The sequence below is a fragment of the Saccopteryx leptura genome, chromosome 9 (genome assembly GCF_036850995.1).
Source record: "Saccopteryx leptura isolate mSacLep1 chromosome 9, mSacLep1_pri_phased_curated, whole genome shotgun sequence".
NCBI lineage: Eukaryota > Metazoa > Chordata > Mammalia > Chiroptera > Emballonuridae > Saccopteryx > Saccopteryx leptura.
The window spans coordinates 22,577,725-22,593,757 of NC_089511.1; the positions used below are offsets into that span (position 1 = coordinate 22,577,725).

At 41.6% G+C, this 16,033-nt stretch overlaps 2 protein-coding genes across 2 annotated transcripts in view; one reads left to right on the plus strand and one right to left on the minus strand.

Moving 5' to 3' along the window:
• The window catches only part of LOC136380711 (IST1 homolog), a 450,214-nt gene that overhangs the window by 202,083 nt on the left and 232,098 nt on the right, over nt 1–16,033 (minus strand). The window lies entirely within an intron of this gene.
• The window catches only part of PHLPP2 (PH domain and leucine rich repeat protein phosphatase 2), an 80,265-nt gene that overhangs the window by 10,910 nt on the left and 53,322 nt on the right, over nt 1–16,033 (plus strand). Inside the window, exon 3 of the mRNA XM_066348742.1 lies at nt 12,987–13,120. Coding sequence (XP_066204839.1) covers nt 12,987–13,120 — 134 coding nt within the window. The remainder of the gene's footprint in view (nt 1–12,986; nt 13,121–16,033) is intronic.

The following is a 16,033-nucleotide window of genomic DNA, read 5'->3' on the forward strand; positions in this document are numbered from 1 at the left end:
TAGAAGTTATACTTTGGTAAATAACATAAAAGCATACCTATTTCCCCCTTTCTCCAGGACATGTTAGTATTAAATTGAATTTATAAATAGAGACACATACTCATGCATGAGCGCATACTTGCTTGTGAATAGACATGATTGTCAACAGTTTTTAAATTGGAGAATCATAAAGTCAGCATTCCAAGAACACATCTTTTTTCAACCCTCATGACTTAGATTTCTGCAAATCTGATAAGAATTGCTATTTCATTTTAATTCTTATTTATCTTAATGAGTGAAGTTGAACATATTTTCAGAGGTTTAAAAGCCATTTATGTTTTATTTAAATTTTTTTATATGAAGAAGAAAAGTTTTCTCCTAGTAGTCTTATACTGTGCATATGAACTGTTTGATTCTTTTTTTTTTCTAATTACTGTTCGTTGACTTAGGTGTCAAATAAGAGCTCCTTATACCTGACCGGTGATTTTCTATCCTTACCCTCTCTGTTTAAGTAAATGTCTTGAAACAATTCAAAGCTGTGGAGTCATTACTATTGAAAGTGAGAAAGGAAGTTCCACTTTCACCTAAAATGTAATAATTGCAACACCTTTAGCTGAGCTAAAAAACTGATGTCATTTTAAAAGTCTAAACTGAGGTTTATTATGTGTTCCTTTTAGGATTTGGACTAATTCGTGAAAAAAGTAGATTAGCATTTGAATGTTTTCCTTGTTCACCAGTTAACTACATTTTCTAAATCCATTTGTAAAACGAAAGGATCAGACAGAGTGATCCTTAAGCTTTTCTAAATCTTAATACTGATTCCAATCTAATTTTATCATGTGGAAAGCCTTGACCTACATATAGCTGGTAGTGATTGATGGATTGATGATGTATTTAAACATAAGACTTACTATTTTGTATACTAGTATATATGTATACAAAGATGCTAAAAATGTGGAGAAAACCTCACCTGAATTGACTTGCTACTGGTAATTGTGTTGTTAAGAATCCAAACGTGATGTAATTAACTTTTGTGAATCTAAACTACATACTTAAAGTGGAAAGTTTATCTCTTTTTAGCCCTATGGCCTTAGTAATTTTATAAAGAATTAGCTCTTTGAAGATATAATTGATTGGAAAATAATGAAAACACTATTGAACTGTGGTTTGAAAAAAAAAATGAATGTATTTTCATTGCTGGAGTAGATACTCAAGAAGTCACATTCAGCCAATGATGGTGAAGATAATGATGATAGATTTTAGCTAACATTGTTTTCTTTGCTATCAGTGCGTTTAGTACTTTTCAAACATTTTCTCATTAATCCCTCACAACTCCAAGGGAGGTAATATATCATTCCTTTCAAATGAGAAAAATTACGGCTTTGTGAAAGGTCTGGTAACCTGTTCAAGGTTAGGGAGGTACTGTCAGGAAGTTGGAATGCCTAAGTCATTCCAGATAGTGGACTTCGTTCTGAGTAAAGGCCCTCCTGGGGAGAAATTGGCACATTGTCCCTTACTCAGTTTCACTATCTAATCATACTTATTTAGAGATCCTTTTCAGCTGGCTTATTCAACTATAAATTGCTTGAGTTCTGTCTTATGTTATCTAATCAGAGGAATAGGTACTTTCTTCCTAATATCCCTTTATAAGATAGTTGACATCTAAGACATTATCTTTTTTAATAACTTTTTTTGCTGCTTACTGGAGTGTAATATGTATTCATTGTAGAAATTTTGGGAAAAAATGAAAAAGTATAAAGAGAAATAATAATTTTTAATGCTTAAGCTTTTTATAGATTACTTCATTTAATCCTCACAACAGTCTTGTGAGGTAAATATTATTCCCATTTTATAGATGAGGAAAATGAGGCTTAAAAAGTTTCTGCCTCTTGCCTGGCCTGTGGTGGTGCAGTGGGATCATTGACTGGGAATGCTGAGGTTGCAGGTTCAACCCCCCGGGCTTGCCCAGTCAAGGCACAAATGACAAGCAACCAATGAAAAACTAAAGTGGAGCAATTATGAGTTGATACTTCTCACTCCCCCCACCCTTTCCACTCTCTGTAAAATCAATAAATAAGATCTTGAAAAAAACAAAACAGTTTATGCGTTTATGCATCTCACCTAAAAGCACTGAGCTTTAAGTGGTAGAGCTGGAATTTGAACTCTGGCATTCTGATACCAGATCCCATATATTGCCTCCCCATGGTAACATTGTTTTCCAGATCTTTTTCAAAGTGAGTGTGTGTAATTTTTAAAAATTTACATATTTTTTAATTTATGGGGCCGTACCATATATTCAGTTTTATTTACCAACTACTTCAAGGTTAGGGAGGTACTGTCAGGAAGTTGAAATGCCTAAGTCATTCAAGAAAGATAGTGGATTCTATTAATTAGAAATTAAAATTCAGTTAATTTTCTTGTGTCATTAAAAATTCCTTAGGCCCTGGCTGGGTGGCTCAGTAAAGCGTCGACCCAGTGTGGGTTTGACACACAGTCAGGACATGGAAGAGAAGGAATCAGTGAGTGCACAACTAAATGGAATAACTAAGTAAAACAAAGAGTTGATGTTTCTCTTTTCTCCTTCCACTCTTCTTTTCTTTCTCTCTCTCTCAGTGGAAAAATATTTAAAAAATCCTTAGATACCAGTTGTAATTGCTACAGACTATTCCAGTTTTTGGAGAAAGTGTTTAAAAATTGATAATATACAGTAGTGGTTTAGAGCTTAGATTTTGGAATAAGAGTTTATAAATTTTAGATCGTGGCTCTGATAGTTACTATGCAAGTTATTTAATGCTCTGTGCCTTAGTTTACTGATCTGTAAAATGGAGGATGATAATGTTTACATTATGGAGTTGTCTTGAGGATTAATTATACAATTTGTGAAGATTAAATGAGTTAATACTTATAAAGTAGTGTTTCTTTCTTTTTTTAGAGAGAGAAGGGTGGGGAGGCAGATAAACTGCCTCATGTGCCCTGACCTGGATCTACCTGGCAAGCCCACTAGGGGACGATGCTCTGCCCATGTGGGCCCACTGCTCCTTTGCTCAGCACCTGAGTCCTTTTTTTAGTGTCTGAAGTGGAGGCCATGGAGCCATCCCCAGCGCCCATGGCCTACTTGCTCACACCAGTTGAGCCATGGCTGCTGGAGGGGAAGAGAGAGAGACAGAGAGGAGAAGGAAGGGTGGGGAAGCAGATGGTCGCTTCTCCTGTGTGCCCTGACTGGGAATTAAACCTCTGACACCCACATGTCAGGCCGACTTAAAGTAGTGTTTCTTTAACTCGAATGTCACCTTGGGAGCTGGGCAGAACACAGATTCTGATTCAGTAGGTCTGGGGTGGGGCTTGAAGTTTCATATTAAGGTCTTTAAAAAAAATGTTTTTTATTTTATTTTATTTTATTTTATTTTATTTTATTTTATTTTATTTATTGATTTGAAAGAGAGAAAGAGAAAGAAAGGTGGGGGGGGGGGGAGCAGGAAGCATCAACTCATATGTTCTAGGGTTGACAGTAAACCCCCTGGGCCACCACAGGTCAGGCTCCTCTTAAACTCCTAAGTGATATGCTGTGCTTTGAGTAGCAAGGAGTTAAAGTACTTAGAATGAATGATGTCTGGCATCAATAAGCGCTCAGTAAATGTTACCTATTTGGGTTTCTTCAAATCATTTAACTCTTAGAAGTAGCATTGTGATGACTGAACCTTTGCCCATAAATCTCCACATGGTTGATTTTCCTGGGCTAGGTCCTAGGAAATTGGACTAAAATTGCAATGTATATTTTCAAATCATTCCTGACTTCTTTTCGTATTCTTTTTCAGTCATGGGCTTGTCACTTGAATAAAGCTGAAGGATTACCCATTTAGAGAATTTTAGCACTTGAAGAGAGAGCCCCAAGAGAGAAAGGCTGTTAGGTAGGGTAGACCTCATCTCCCTAGAAGAGCGGTTCTCAACCTGTGGGTCGCCTCTACCCTACCGAACAGCCCTTTCAGCCCCTGCCCTTTCTTTCTGTTTGGATATGTGTGTGCGGGCAGGGTGTTTTGGTTGTCACAACTACTGGGGAGAGTAACCAGCATTTAGGGGCAAGGGCCAGAGAGGCTTACACAGTAAAGAATTCTCTTGCCCTAAGGCCTGTGATTTTTCCAAGGGGTAGTCATTGAGACCGTGTCCCTTTGTTCCCTCAGTGTGGAGCAGCCTGGAGAGGGCAGGTTGAGAGCACAGGCCTGCAGCTGCCTGCTGCTTGAGCTGCGGTGGGAACACGGTGTCTTGTCTCTCAGCCCATTGCTTTTTACACCATACTATTTGGTCTTTTTTATTGAACTGTTTAAGTGATAAATGACTCACTAGTGAAGCTTAGTGTAATCATTGCCTTCTGTCTGAAAAGTAACAAGATCATATGTGACAAAATGGAGTGCCCTTTGCTTATGATCGTATTTTGCTTTAATTCTTAGTCATCAAAATGACTAAGATTTCTGTGTTTGATGGACTATTATTTTTTTAAATTTATTGATTTTAGAGAGAGGAGAGAGAGAGGGAGGGGCAGGGATGGGGATAAACGGGAAGCATCAACTAGTAGTTACTTCTAGTTGCTTTTTGTATGTGCCTTGACCGGGCAAGTCCAGGACTTCAAACCAGTGACCTCAGCGTTCCAGGTCAACGCCTTATCCACTGCACCACCACAGGTCAGGCATTTTAAGATAAACTAAGAAGCAATAATGTGTGTAACATAAAATAATACCCTTGGCATTTGGGATTCTGAGTTCTAATTCCTTTTCTGCCACTGATTTGCTGGGTGACCTCTTGAAAATTATTAAAACTTTGTTTACTATATATTTTTTTTGTTTATTTTTTTTTGTTTACTTTATTTTGAAGTTATAAAAGTGTAATGAAAAATCCTGTTTCAGGATGTTAATAGCAAATGTTAGATCTTGGGCCCTTAGAGCTTGGGAGAAGAGAGGCAAGGAAAATGCCTGGGGAAGGGGGTGGGGAAGAGGCTGTCCTCCATAGAGAGTCCACTCTGGGTCTTCTGCCTTGAAGGTACTTATCTGGGATCTTAGGGGATAATCACCATAGATTAGAATATGCATCAGCTTTCCAGGTGTGTCCTTTCAGGGTCGTGCTCTCTACTAATTGGTCAACGTCAGTGCAGGGGTTATTAGTCAATGCAGCTGGTCCTGATGTCAGCCATGGGTTGCTTGTCTGGTTTTGCTGCTTTTCTAGGCCTGAAGCTGAAACACAACCTAGGCCTACATGTCTTTGATGTGAGTCAGAACCTCATTGTCCTGGGGGCTTAATGCTTAAGGGCTATTCTCTGGCCCCCTTGATCATTCCCTTCTGAGTGGGTCTAACTCACATGACTAGCAACATGCCAGGGGAGGAAAGGTCAGGGGAGGGGCCAAACTGCATGACCAGCCAATTGCTGGGGAGGAAATGTTACCTTGCAGGGGGAGGTCCTCACTTTCCCAGTTTTGCCCATTGCTAGCCCCCACCCCCACCCCAGGCTTTCTGCCCTAGTGAGTCTGTACCTGGCTCATTGTCCTTTCTCTGCTGATGTCTAACTGCCTACCACGAACAGACCGGAGGCTTTTAAGATTATTTATTATTTTTTTTTAATTTTTTAATTTATTCATTTTAGAGAAGAGAGAGAGAGAGAGAGAAGGGGGGGGAGGAGCAGGAAGCATCAACTCCCATATATGCCTTGACCGGGCAGGCCCAGGGTTTTGAACCGGCAACCTCAGCATTCCAGGTCGACACTCCATCCACTGTGCCACTACAGGTCAGGCCTTTTAAGATTATTTGATCCAGGTCAGAATCTCATTGTCCTGAGGGCTTAATGCTTAAGTGAGTGGTCATGCAAGGGCTTGTATGGGAATTGTATGAGACTATTTTCTGGCCCCCTACTTCCTGCACTAAGGGTGTCTACCACATGTCTAGTGACACGCCAGGAGAGGGTCCGAACTGTATGACCAATGATATGAAAGATCAAGGGGTCTAAACTGCATGACCAGTGATAAGCTAGGGGAGGAAAGGTCACCCTGGTGGTGAGGTCCCATCCTACAATACTTGTTTTCTCAGTTGCAAGGCACCCTGGACTTCCTGCCCGGTGACTTGTACCTGGCCTGTCATTCCTATTCTGCTCGTGTCTGCCTACTATATGAGGGATACATACTCAACAGATTATCACCGAAGAAGGAAAAAGGAGATTAATTTTGTTCTGTGCTTCATATTTCTGTACTATTTTAAATATGTAGGAGAATGTTATAAATTTGTTTTTATTTTTCTCATTTTTTACACTTTTTTTTTTTTTTGTATTTTTCTGAAGCTGGAAACAGGGAGAGACAGTCAGACAGACTCCCGTATGCGCCTGACCAGGATCCACCCGGCACGCCCACCAGGGGCAACGCTCTGCCCACCAGGGGGCGATGCTCTGCCCCTCCAGGGCGTCGCTCTGCCGCGACCAGAGCCACTCTAGCACCTGGGGCAGAGGCCAAGGAGCCATCCCCAGCGCCCGGGCCATCTTTGCTCCAATGGAGCCTTGGCTGCGGGAGGGGAAGAGAGAGACAGAGAGGAAGGAGGGGGAGGGGTGGAGAAGCAAATGGGCGCTTCTCCTATGTGCCCTGGCCGGGAATCCAACCCGGGTCCCCCGCACGCCAGGCCAACGCTCTACCGCTGAGCTAACCGGCCAGGGCCTCTCATTTTTTACACTTTAATACTTCTGAAATCAGCTTGTGTCTTAGAGTTGTTGGTAGGTCATACTTAATTGGCAGCTCTTTTTTAATGGTTATTGCAATACATCTGATTTACTGCAATACAGTTAACATCAACTACCCAGAGTTTGCAAAGACTTCACAAATTAAAGGGCATAGTCCCCAGAAAGACTGTCCTTACTTCAGATTTAGGCCACATTTCTCACCAACTGGATGTACGGTAGGGAGTTGCCATGATCCATTCAGGTTCAGTAGTTTGCTAGAACGACTCAAAGAACTCAAGAAAGCACTATACTTAAAATTACAATTTTAGTATAAAGGATTCAAATTAGGACTAGCCAGATGAAGAGACATGTAGGGGTCTTATAGAACTTATATTCCCAATACCATGTCACCATCCTGGGACATTAATATGGTCACCCATCAGGAAGTTTCATGGAACTTAGGTACAGTTTTTACTGGGTGGGCTTGATTGATTGAATCTCTAATCATGTGCTTGAACTCAACCTCCAGCCCTCTCTCCTCCCCAAATGTCAGGCTGGCTCCTAGCTCCAGCTCAGTCCTCTCATCACATGGTTGGTCTTTCTGGTGATCACTCCCCATCCTGAGTCATCACATCTCAACATAAACTCAGGGGTGATCCAAGGGGCTCATGAATAACTAAAACACTCTCACTACTCAGGATAGTCCAAGGATTTAGAATCTCCCTCCTAGGAACCAATGAGGAAGACTAGTAAGATTCTTTATTATTCAACAATGATGCATAAAAAATAGCATATTTTTCAAATGATGGTATATTAGACTTAATGGGATACAGTAATTTTAAAGCAACTTTTTATAAGTTCCTTGATGTAAATTAACATAAAGTGCTTTGAGCTCTCTCCTGCATAAATTATTTTAACTGTAAAATAATGTGGTTTGCCTCAAAGAAGTTAGGTTTAGTAATGAAACCAGCACAGGTTCAAACTAATTGTGTGACTCCGTGAACCCTGTTTTTCTTATTTGCAAAATAGGCATAGCTTTGTAACATGTAAAATACTTCCAGCATAATGTCAGGTATGGAGTAGATGTTCATTGAAGTATCCTTGTGGTTGCTCTTTGTCTTATTATTTATATTGTTGATGTTAACATTTGCAGATTTACCTTTATTAAAGCAGTCCAGTTTTAATGTAGAGAAAGCTGCAGTGCTTTGTCAGGGTCTTTGATATAATACATTATTTCCTTTGTTGGATTTTTTTTTTAAGGGACAGAGAGAGAGAGAGAGGAACAGACAGACAGGAACTGAGAGATGAGAAGCATCAATCATCAGTTTTTCATTGCAACACCTTAGTTGTGCATTGATTGCTTTCTCATATGTGCCTTGACTGTAGGCCTTCAGCAGGCCAAGTAACCCCTTGCTCAAACCAGCGACCTTGGGTCCAAGCTGGTGAGCTTTTGCTCAAACCAGATGAGCCCACGCTCAAGCTGGGGACCTTGGGTCCGGAACCTGAGTCCTTCGCATCCCAGTTCAACGCTGTATCCCCTGCGCCACCACCTGGTCAGGCCCCTTTGTTGGATTTTAATGTGAGCTTTGGCCTTACACTCTTTGGTAGAATTCTTGTGAAGTGATACTTGGAATGAAATTTACTCCTCTCTTACCTGTGGGCACTCTTTGGAATAACTGTTGGCTATTACTCTTGGCCAAGAGCTATAAACCAGTGTTGATAGTATTACTATATCAGTTCACTGGGTGGAGAGAAATAACCATATGTGTTATATATTCAGAGTTACAAGGACACAGTAGCTCCTAGAAGCCTTAGGAGCCAACTAAATCTATGACAGTAGTCCTACTGTCTCTCCTTTAAAGCATTTAGGAGTATTTCACATGCTGAGCATTTGGAGCCTTTTATTGCCAGCATTATTCTTTCCTACACCTGTTTTGCATGTGTAATTTTCCTTTGATTTGTGAGAGTTTTAACAGATAGCTAATTACCAGTCTGTTAAACTTTTGGAACTTTGAAACACAAAATTGATCTGTAAGCATATTACAGCATTTCCCTCCCCCTTACTCTCTACTCTCCTAAGCAGATGAGTTTAATAAGTAAATGGAATTAGTTCTTCCTTTTACTTGTTTCTTTTTTGCAGTTCTGAAATATTTATTGTTTACTCATTTATGCTAAATTAAGAAGGGCAGATATGAAGATTCTCTTGATTTTTTTTTTTTTCCTCCCACCAGGGAAAATACTTCCTTTAGGTGGAAATATAGAAAGGGTTTCAAAATCTCCAGAGCCTTATTTAATTCTTATTGAATTTATTGGGGTGACATTGGTTAATAAAATTATATAGGTTTCAGGTGTACAATTCTATGAACCATCAATCTACAGAGCCTTTTTAAAGGAAAGGAAATTGATTATGTAAAAGTATGTCAGAATTAGGACATTTTCCATTTCTCCTGATTTTCTAGAAAGAAATAGAAAATTTGAGCTAGTGAGATTTAACCTGAAAGTATTATTTCTTGGTTCTGAATATGTGATCATTATATGGAATTTTGATATTTAAATACGTTGAACTCTGTATCCAAAAATTATAGCAGGGTTCAGGTAGAATTTGTGTTATATTAGGAAGGTATCTTGGATATCAGATAGACTTTTGAGTTCTAAAAGACCCTGAAGATCATTGGCCCAAAGTGATTGTTGAGGAATCTCTTCCAAAATATTGGTGACAGATGGCTCTCTAGCTCTGAGCTATTTTGAGAGGCAGTCTGTTTCATTATGGGCAGCTCTAATTGTTAAGGTTTTTCCTCATTTTTAACCCGTTTACCTGTGCAACAACTTCACATTCTACTCCCATTCTTTGGAGCAATCCACAGTAAGTCTAATCCTTTTTGACACTGGAAGATATAGATAGCTCTTCATGCCCTTTGTCTCCTTGTCTTCAAGTTAATCCTTCAGTCAGTCTTTGTATATGGCTAACTGACTTTCTGGGATACAGTTGATTAGACGTCCCTCTTAAAATCCATCTTTCTTAAAAGAATTCTACCATTGTGTGGGGAAAATGCCTAATATTGTCATAGCCCTTTGTGAATTTTTATTTTGATTAGAAATTAATTGTAACTGGTTTTTTTTCCTTCTGGAAAGATTGTTTTAGTTTCGATTAAATTCAATATTTATTAATCTTCATAGGCTTTCAATTCTTTGGTCCTTCCCCATGTAGTAGTCCTGAGTTTATAGAAGCTAAAAGTCTGAACTTAGCAGTCAGGAGGGGCCAGGTGGTTGTTTTATTTTGTGTGTAAGCTCATCAGTGTGATTTCTATTCCTAAATTATCATTTTGAGGCAGCTTGCATTCAGCTTTGTAGCATTTCCATTTCACGTTATTTTTTACTTAATTTTTATGGCAACAGTATAACCACAAAACAGGTGTTCTTCATACCTTTTTACCATGATGTGATGTGTATTGTGTTGCTTCTAATTAGTGTAATTCTCAAATTTCCTAAAGCGAATCGTTTTAAGACATAAAGACTAATGTTCTTCAAAACATTTTGAATGTACATAGACTTTTCTGTACTTATTTGTTGGTTGTTTCAGATGGGGAAATAATTCTATTTTTATTCTAAGTAAAATTTGGTTCCAATCCTAAGACTTTTTTTGAATATTAATTGTCAGTATGCTATTGAACACTACTACATGCAAGGTGTTTTGCTAAGCATTTTACATATTATCTTATAAGTAAATAAATTTAATAACAACTTTATGAGTTAGATACTATTGTTATTCCCATTATATGTGAGGAATTTAAGACAGTGAGGTTAAACAACTTGTCCAAGGGCATTGAGTTATGTGGCAGAACTGAGACACAAGCCAAGGCAGCCTGCCTTTTGGAGCCTATGCTATTTGCCACTGAATTTATAATTGTTTGCTTTCTGATAAAATAATTGTAAAAGAGCTATCTTGCTGTTATTACTGATGTAGCTCCTTCTAATCAAGCACACATTGATCATTTTGTTTTTCTAATATTTTAAAGTATTTTAAGTCTGTGTGGTTTAACATATGCAGTGTCACCAGAGGCCACAAATGATTACTAGACATTGCGATTTCACTTTAGCTTTCAGTAAGGACCATGTAGTACAATGATTTCTGGAGAATTATTGGGCCATCTTATTCTAACTTTTATGGGAAGAATCTGTGAAGCCAATGGAAATACAAAGTACCTGGGACATAGTAGGTAGGCAGCCCATAATGTGCAGCTTATATGAAAATCAGATATCGACTGATTTTTTACAGGTATAAAAGTGTAATCTTTTATACCTGCCTTAAGTTTGGACTATAGGCTCTTTTTAAAATTTATTTTTATTTTTTCAAGATTTTATTTATTGATTTTAGAGAGGAGAGGGAGAGGCCAGGGGGAGGGAGGAACAGAAAACACCAACTCGTAGTTGCTTCTCATATGTGTCTTGACCTGGCAAGCCCAGGGCTTCCAACCAGTGACCTCAGCATTCCAGGTCAACGCCATATCCACTGTGCCACCACCTGGTCAGGCTGGACCATAGGTTCTTAAAGGACCCTATAGGTAGGTGACTCCTGAGACTCTTTGAAGAGGTCTGTGAGGTCAGACCAATTTCATGATAATATTAAGGCACTGATTTTCTTTTTTACTCTCTCTCTTGTGCATGTACAGAGGAATTTTCTAGAGGCTAGCTAGCGTGTTATCGCAACAGATTAAATTTAGTTGATCTGAGAATCTAGTTTTCCATTCACCTGGAAATTTACAAACATGTAAAACAGTGCTAGTTTCATTTTGAAAAATATATTTTTATTTTTAAATTTTTTTTACAGAGACAGTCAGAGAGAGGGACAGACAGACAAGAACGGAGAGAGATGCAAAGCATCAGTCATCAGTTTTTTGTTGTGACACCTTAGTTGTTCATTGATTGCTTTCTCATATGTGCCTTGACTGTGGGCCTTCAGCAGACTGAGTGACCCCTTGCTCAAGCCAGCAACCTTGGGCCCAAGCTGCTGAGCTTTGCTCAAACCAGATGAGCTCGCGCTCAAGCTGGCAACCTCGGTGTCTTGAACCTGGGTCCTCCACATCCCAATCTGACGCTCTATCCACTGTGCCACTGCCTGGTCAGGCGGAAAAAACATTTTTAAAAGGGTATTATTTATGTTAACATCATTGGTTTATAATTGTTTAAAAGTGGATAAACAAAAACTAGGAACAAGCAAAAGAATGAATAAACAAATGTTTGGAAATTCTTTTTTTTTTTTTTTAATTAATTTTAATGAGGCAGCATTAATCAATCAGGGTACATAAGTTCAGAGAAAACATCTCCAGGTTATTTTGACATTTGATTATGTTGCATACCCATCACCCAAAGTCATATAGTCTTCCGTCACCTTCTATCTGGTTTTCTTTGTGCCCCTCCCCTCCCCCCACTCTCTCCCTTCCCCTCCCCATCCTCTGGTAACCACCACAGTCTTGTCCATGTCTCTTTTTTTTTTTTTTGTATTTTTCTGAAGTTGGAAATGGGGAGATAGTCAGACAGACTCCCGCATGCGCCTGACCGGGATCCACCCGGCACGCCCACCAGGGGGTGATGCTCTGCCCATCTGGGGTGTTGCTCTTTTGCAACCAGAGCCATTCTAGTGCCTGAGGCAGAGGCCACAGAGCCATCCTCAGCACCCGGGCCAACTTTGCTCCAATGGAGCCTTGGCTGCGGGAGGGGAAGAGAGAGAAAGAGGAAGGAGAGGGGGAGGGGTGGAGAAGCAGATGGGTGCCTCTCCTGTGTGCCCTGGCTGGGAATCGAACCCGGGACTCCTGCACACCAGGCCGATGCTCTACCACTGAGCCAACTGGCCAGGGCCTTGTCCATGTCTCTTGAGTCTCATTTTTATGTCCCACCTATGTATGGAATCATATAGTTCTTAGTTTTTTCTGATTTACTTATTTTACTCAGTATAATGTTATCAAGGTCCATCCATGTTGTTGTAAATGATCCAGTGTCATCATTTCTTATGGCTGAGTAGTGTTCCAAGCAAAAGAATGAATAAACAAATGTTTGGAAATTCTTAATTTTAGTTTCTAATTTAGTAGGTATCAATAGATACACTTCATGTAAACAAACAGCGTTTGGGGTCCTCAAAGACTATAGGAGGATCCTGGGACCAAAAACTTTGAGGATCACTTATTTAGATTAGTTGTATCATACGATATTAAAGAAAATCTTGATACAGAAGTAAACATCTAGAGCATATTAAAAGATTTAAAAAATTAAATGAAGCAGTTTTATTACTTACTAAATTTATATTTCTTTTGAATTGTGCAAGCAGGAGACTGGAACCTACTGAGCGACCTCTTCAGATTGTGTATGATTACTTGTCCAGGCTGGGCTACGACGACCCTCGGCGCATACAGGAGGAGGCGACGAACCCCGACCTCGGCTGTGTGCTTCGGTTTTACGGTGGTAAGAATTTATCAGTGGCTTTGTGACTGTGTTAACCACTGTTCAGTTTGTCATTTATTCCTCTGTTTGTCTTCAGCTTTTTGTTTTTATTATTTTATTTTGAGAGAGAGAAAGTTTGTTGGGAGGGGCAACCCATACCAGTTGCTTCTTGTATGTGCCTTGACTGGGCAGGCCTGGGGTTTCGAACTGGTGACCTCAGTGTTCCAGGCCGACGCTTTATCCACTGTGCCACCACAGGCCAGGCTGTTTTCAGCTTTTTAAAAGTATTTAATCAAAATCTCTTTCTAAGCCAATGAGCCAATGGAGTTAAACAGTAAAAACAAGGAGGTGGTGGTTAATGGAAGACTTAGAAGTATTAGCCAAAAATATCTTCCCTTTTTATTTTTAGTCTTTTTGTTGTTTGTTGACTTACTAGAATTATTATTATTATTTTTGTGTGTGTGTGGAATAGCAAAAGGCTTTATTGAGTACAGAGCATGCATCCCGCCCGGCGAGGTTCCCTGGCCCTAAAGAAAAAAAGATGGAGGCCAGGGAAGTTGCAAGGATTAAATCGCGTGGGAGATATTTAAAGGGGTCCTTCCAGGGAAGTCGAGCTAACATGACGTGGTGAAATCCCACTGGCTGGCAGACAGTCGCTTCTTTCCAAACAGTTCCTGTGAAGCCTCTTTTGGCGCGCTTGGTTGTGGGTGGTCCTAGCCAAAGTTCGCTGGTCTGAGTTCCCCACGTGACCATCCCCCGTTATCCACCGACCTTACATTCTGACCTTTTGTGTTAAATAGAAAAAGGGGCGCCGTTTATTCATCTGGCTACTTCCTGCTGAATAGGGGTGTCGTGGGGAGGGGGAGATCGGGAGGTGGTGGCTTTGAGGGGTGTCAGGAGGAACATCTGTGTGGCCATGATTGGAGAAACTTTGCAGATGCAGTCTTGTAAGGATTAAAAAAAAGAGGAGTAATAGGGGGATTTGTAGGGTCCAGCCTTTTGGTGAGCTGGAGATGGATGGAGTCCAGTGGTTCCGACTGCCAGTGGTCCTGTAAGGAGGCAAGCTTGAGGCAAAACTGCATGTCAGGTGTGGCGTAAAAGGGGAAAGGAAGGGGTCCCATCCATTCCCATAACTGAGACCTGTGAGGGAACTAGAGGTCCAGAGTGTGATGGCAAAACAGAGAAGGTAGCCCCCGTGTCCACAAGAAATGAGATGGACTTACCCACTTGTTGCAGAACCCTGGGTTCTCCGAGTCCAGGCCGTGTCCTAGGAGTTTGAGTGATGCACCCACCTGGCTGGATTGGCCTTCCCATTTGGGCGGCTTGTCCTCCATGTAGAGGCGCCGAGGAAAAGCCTGTTGCCCAAAGGGGCAATCACTCCGCCAGTGACTGGGCTGCTTGCAGTCAGGGCAGGGTTCAGTGGGCAGCCGCCAGCAGGGGCCCTGCCAGGACCAGTGGTCCTGCTTGCCACACTTAAAGCAAGCTGCTGGTGGCTCTGCTGGTCTCAGGGTTGCCACAAGAGCCGGGGTTTGGAGCGTTACCTTCTGCTGCATGCAGGCCTGGTGAACAGCCTTGGCCTGTTTCTACTAGTTGGGACCATTAAAAACTTTAAATGCCGTGTTCACAGGTTCCGGATAGGAGTTTGGGGGATTGGGAATAAGAGGAGGGGGGCTTGTGCGGAGCCCGGCACCCAGATCCCGCAGGAAACACTGGAGCCAAAGGCAGGACAGGGCCAGAACTTCCTGCAAGAAAATTGGGGTTGGACGTCCTGAAAACTGGTGTAAGAGCCAATGCCAGGCTGAGAATTGCCTGACGGAGGAGGGGGTTAAAGAACACAGTGAAGGGAGGGGCCCCTGGCCAGCAGGGGAGGAGAAAGAGATGGTAGTGGTGAATAAGAAACAGGTTTTTGAGAAGGGAGGGGAGGGGGCTCTCAGAGGGAAGAGACCCGAGCACAAAAGAGGTCCGCAGAGGGACCGGAGATAGTCCCGAGAGAGGGGTGCCCCCCGGGGGTCAGATAGGGGAGAGAGAGAGTTGGGAGTCTGCGGAGAAGGAAAGATTAGGAGTGGAGGTTTTAGGTGAAGTTTCTCTGGCCAGAAAAAGGCCTGCGCGGTCAAACAGGCGGCACAGAGATTAAGGACAGGTGCGTGAATAATTAGAAGCCGTGTATGTAAGAGATCTCCAATCAGTTCCCAGCTTTTTTGGCGATGGTTAAATTGGTGAGGGTGTTAACACCGAAAGTCCCTTTAGGAGGCTAATTCAGTGGGTTCTGTGGCCTGGCCACAGCGGAGAAGAAGAACAGTTTCTTCTTCTTTAAGGAGGGAGATTCCTGTGCCCCCACAGCCGCCCTCAGTCCTCGGAGTGGTCAGATTTGAGTATTAGCGTCCTAAAAACTCAAGGTCCAGCCACGGATGGAAAAGGTAAAGTGGATGTGCTTGGGGAGGTCTCCACAGCACATGCACTGGGACGGGCGGAAAAGACTTTCCTGATGTAGCTACGGTTTCCGACAGGGAGTCTCGGTGGAAAGAACTGAGAGGAAGGCTGGAGGCAGGGGACTTACCGCACCGTGTGCTGAAGTGGGTGGAAGGTCGGAGATCCTGGTTCTTTCTCCTGATTCTTTCTTGGAGGGGATGAGGAAGAGGAGTGGTCCTTGCGGACTTCTACTCCTCCTGGGTTTTGGCACCAAAATGTAAGGTATTTTTCCCCGCCGAGAAGGAAGGAAGAGGGCTCGGAGCCACCAAGTGTGGAATAGCAAAAGGCTTTATTGAGTACAGAGCGCACATCCCGCCTGGCGAGGTTCCCTGGCCCTGAAGAAAAAAAGATGGAGGCCAGGGAAGTTGCCTATTTTTTATACATAAATTTTTATTTATTTATTTATTTATTTATTTATTGTATTTTTATGAAGCTGGAAACGGGAGAGACAGTCAGACAGACTCC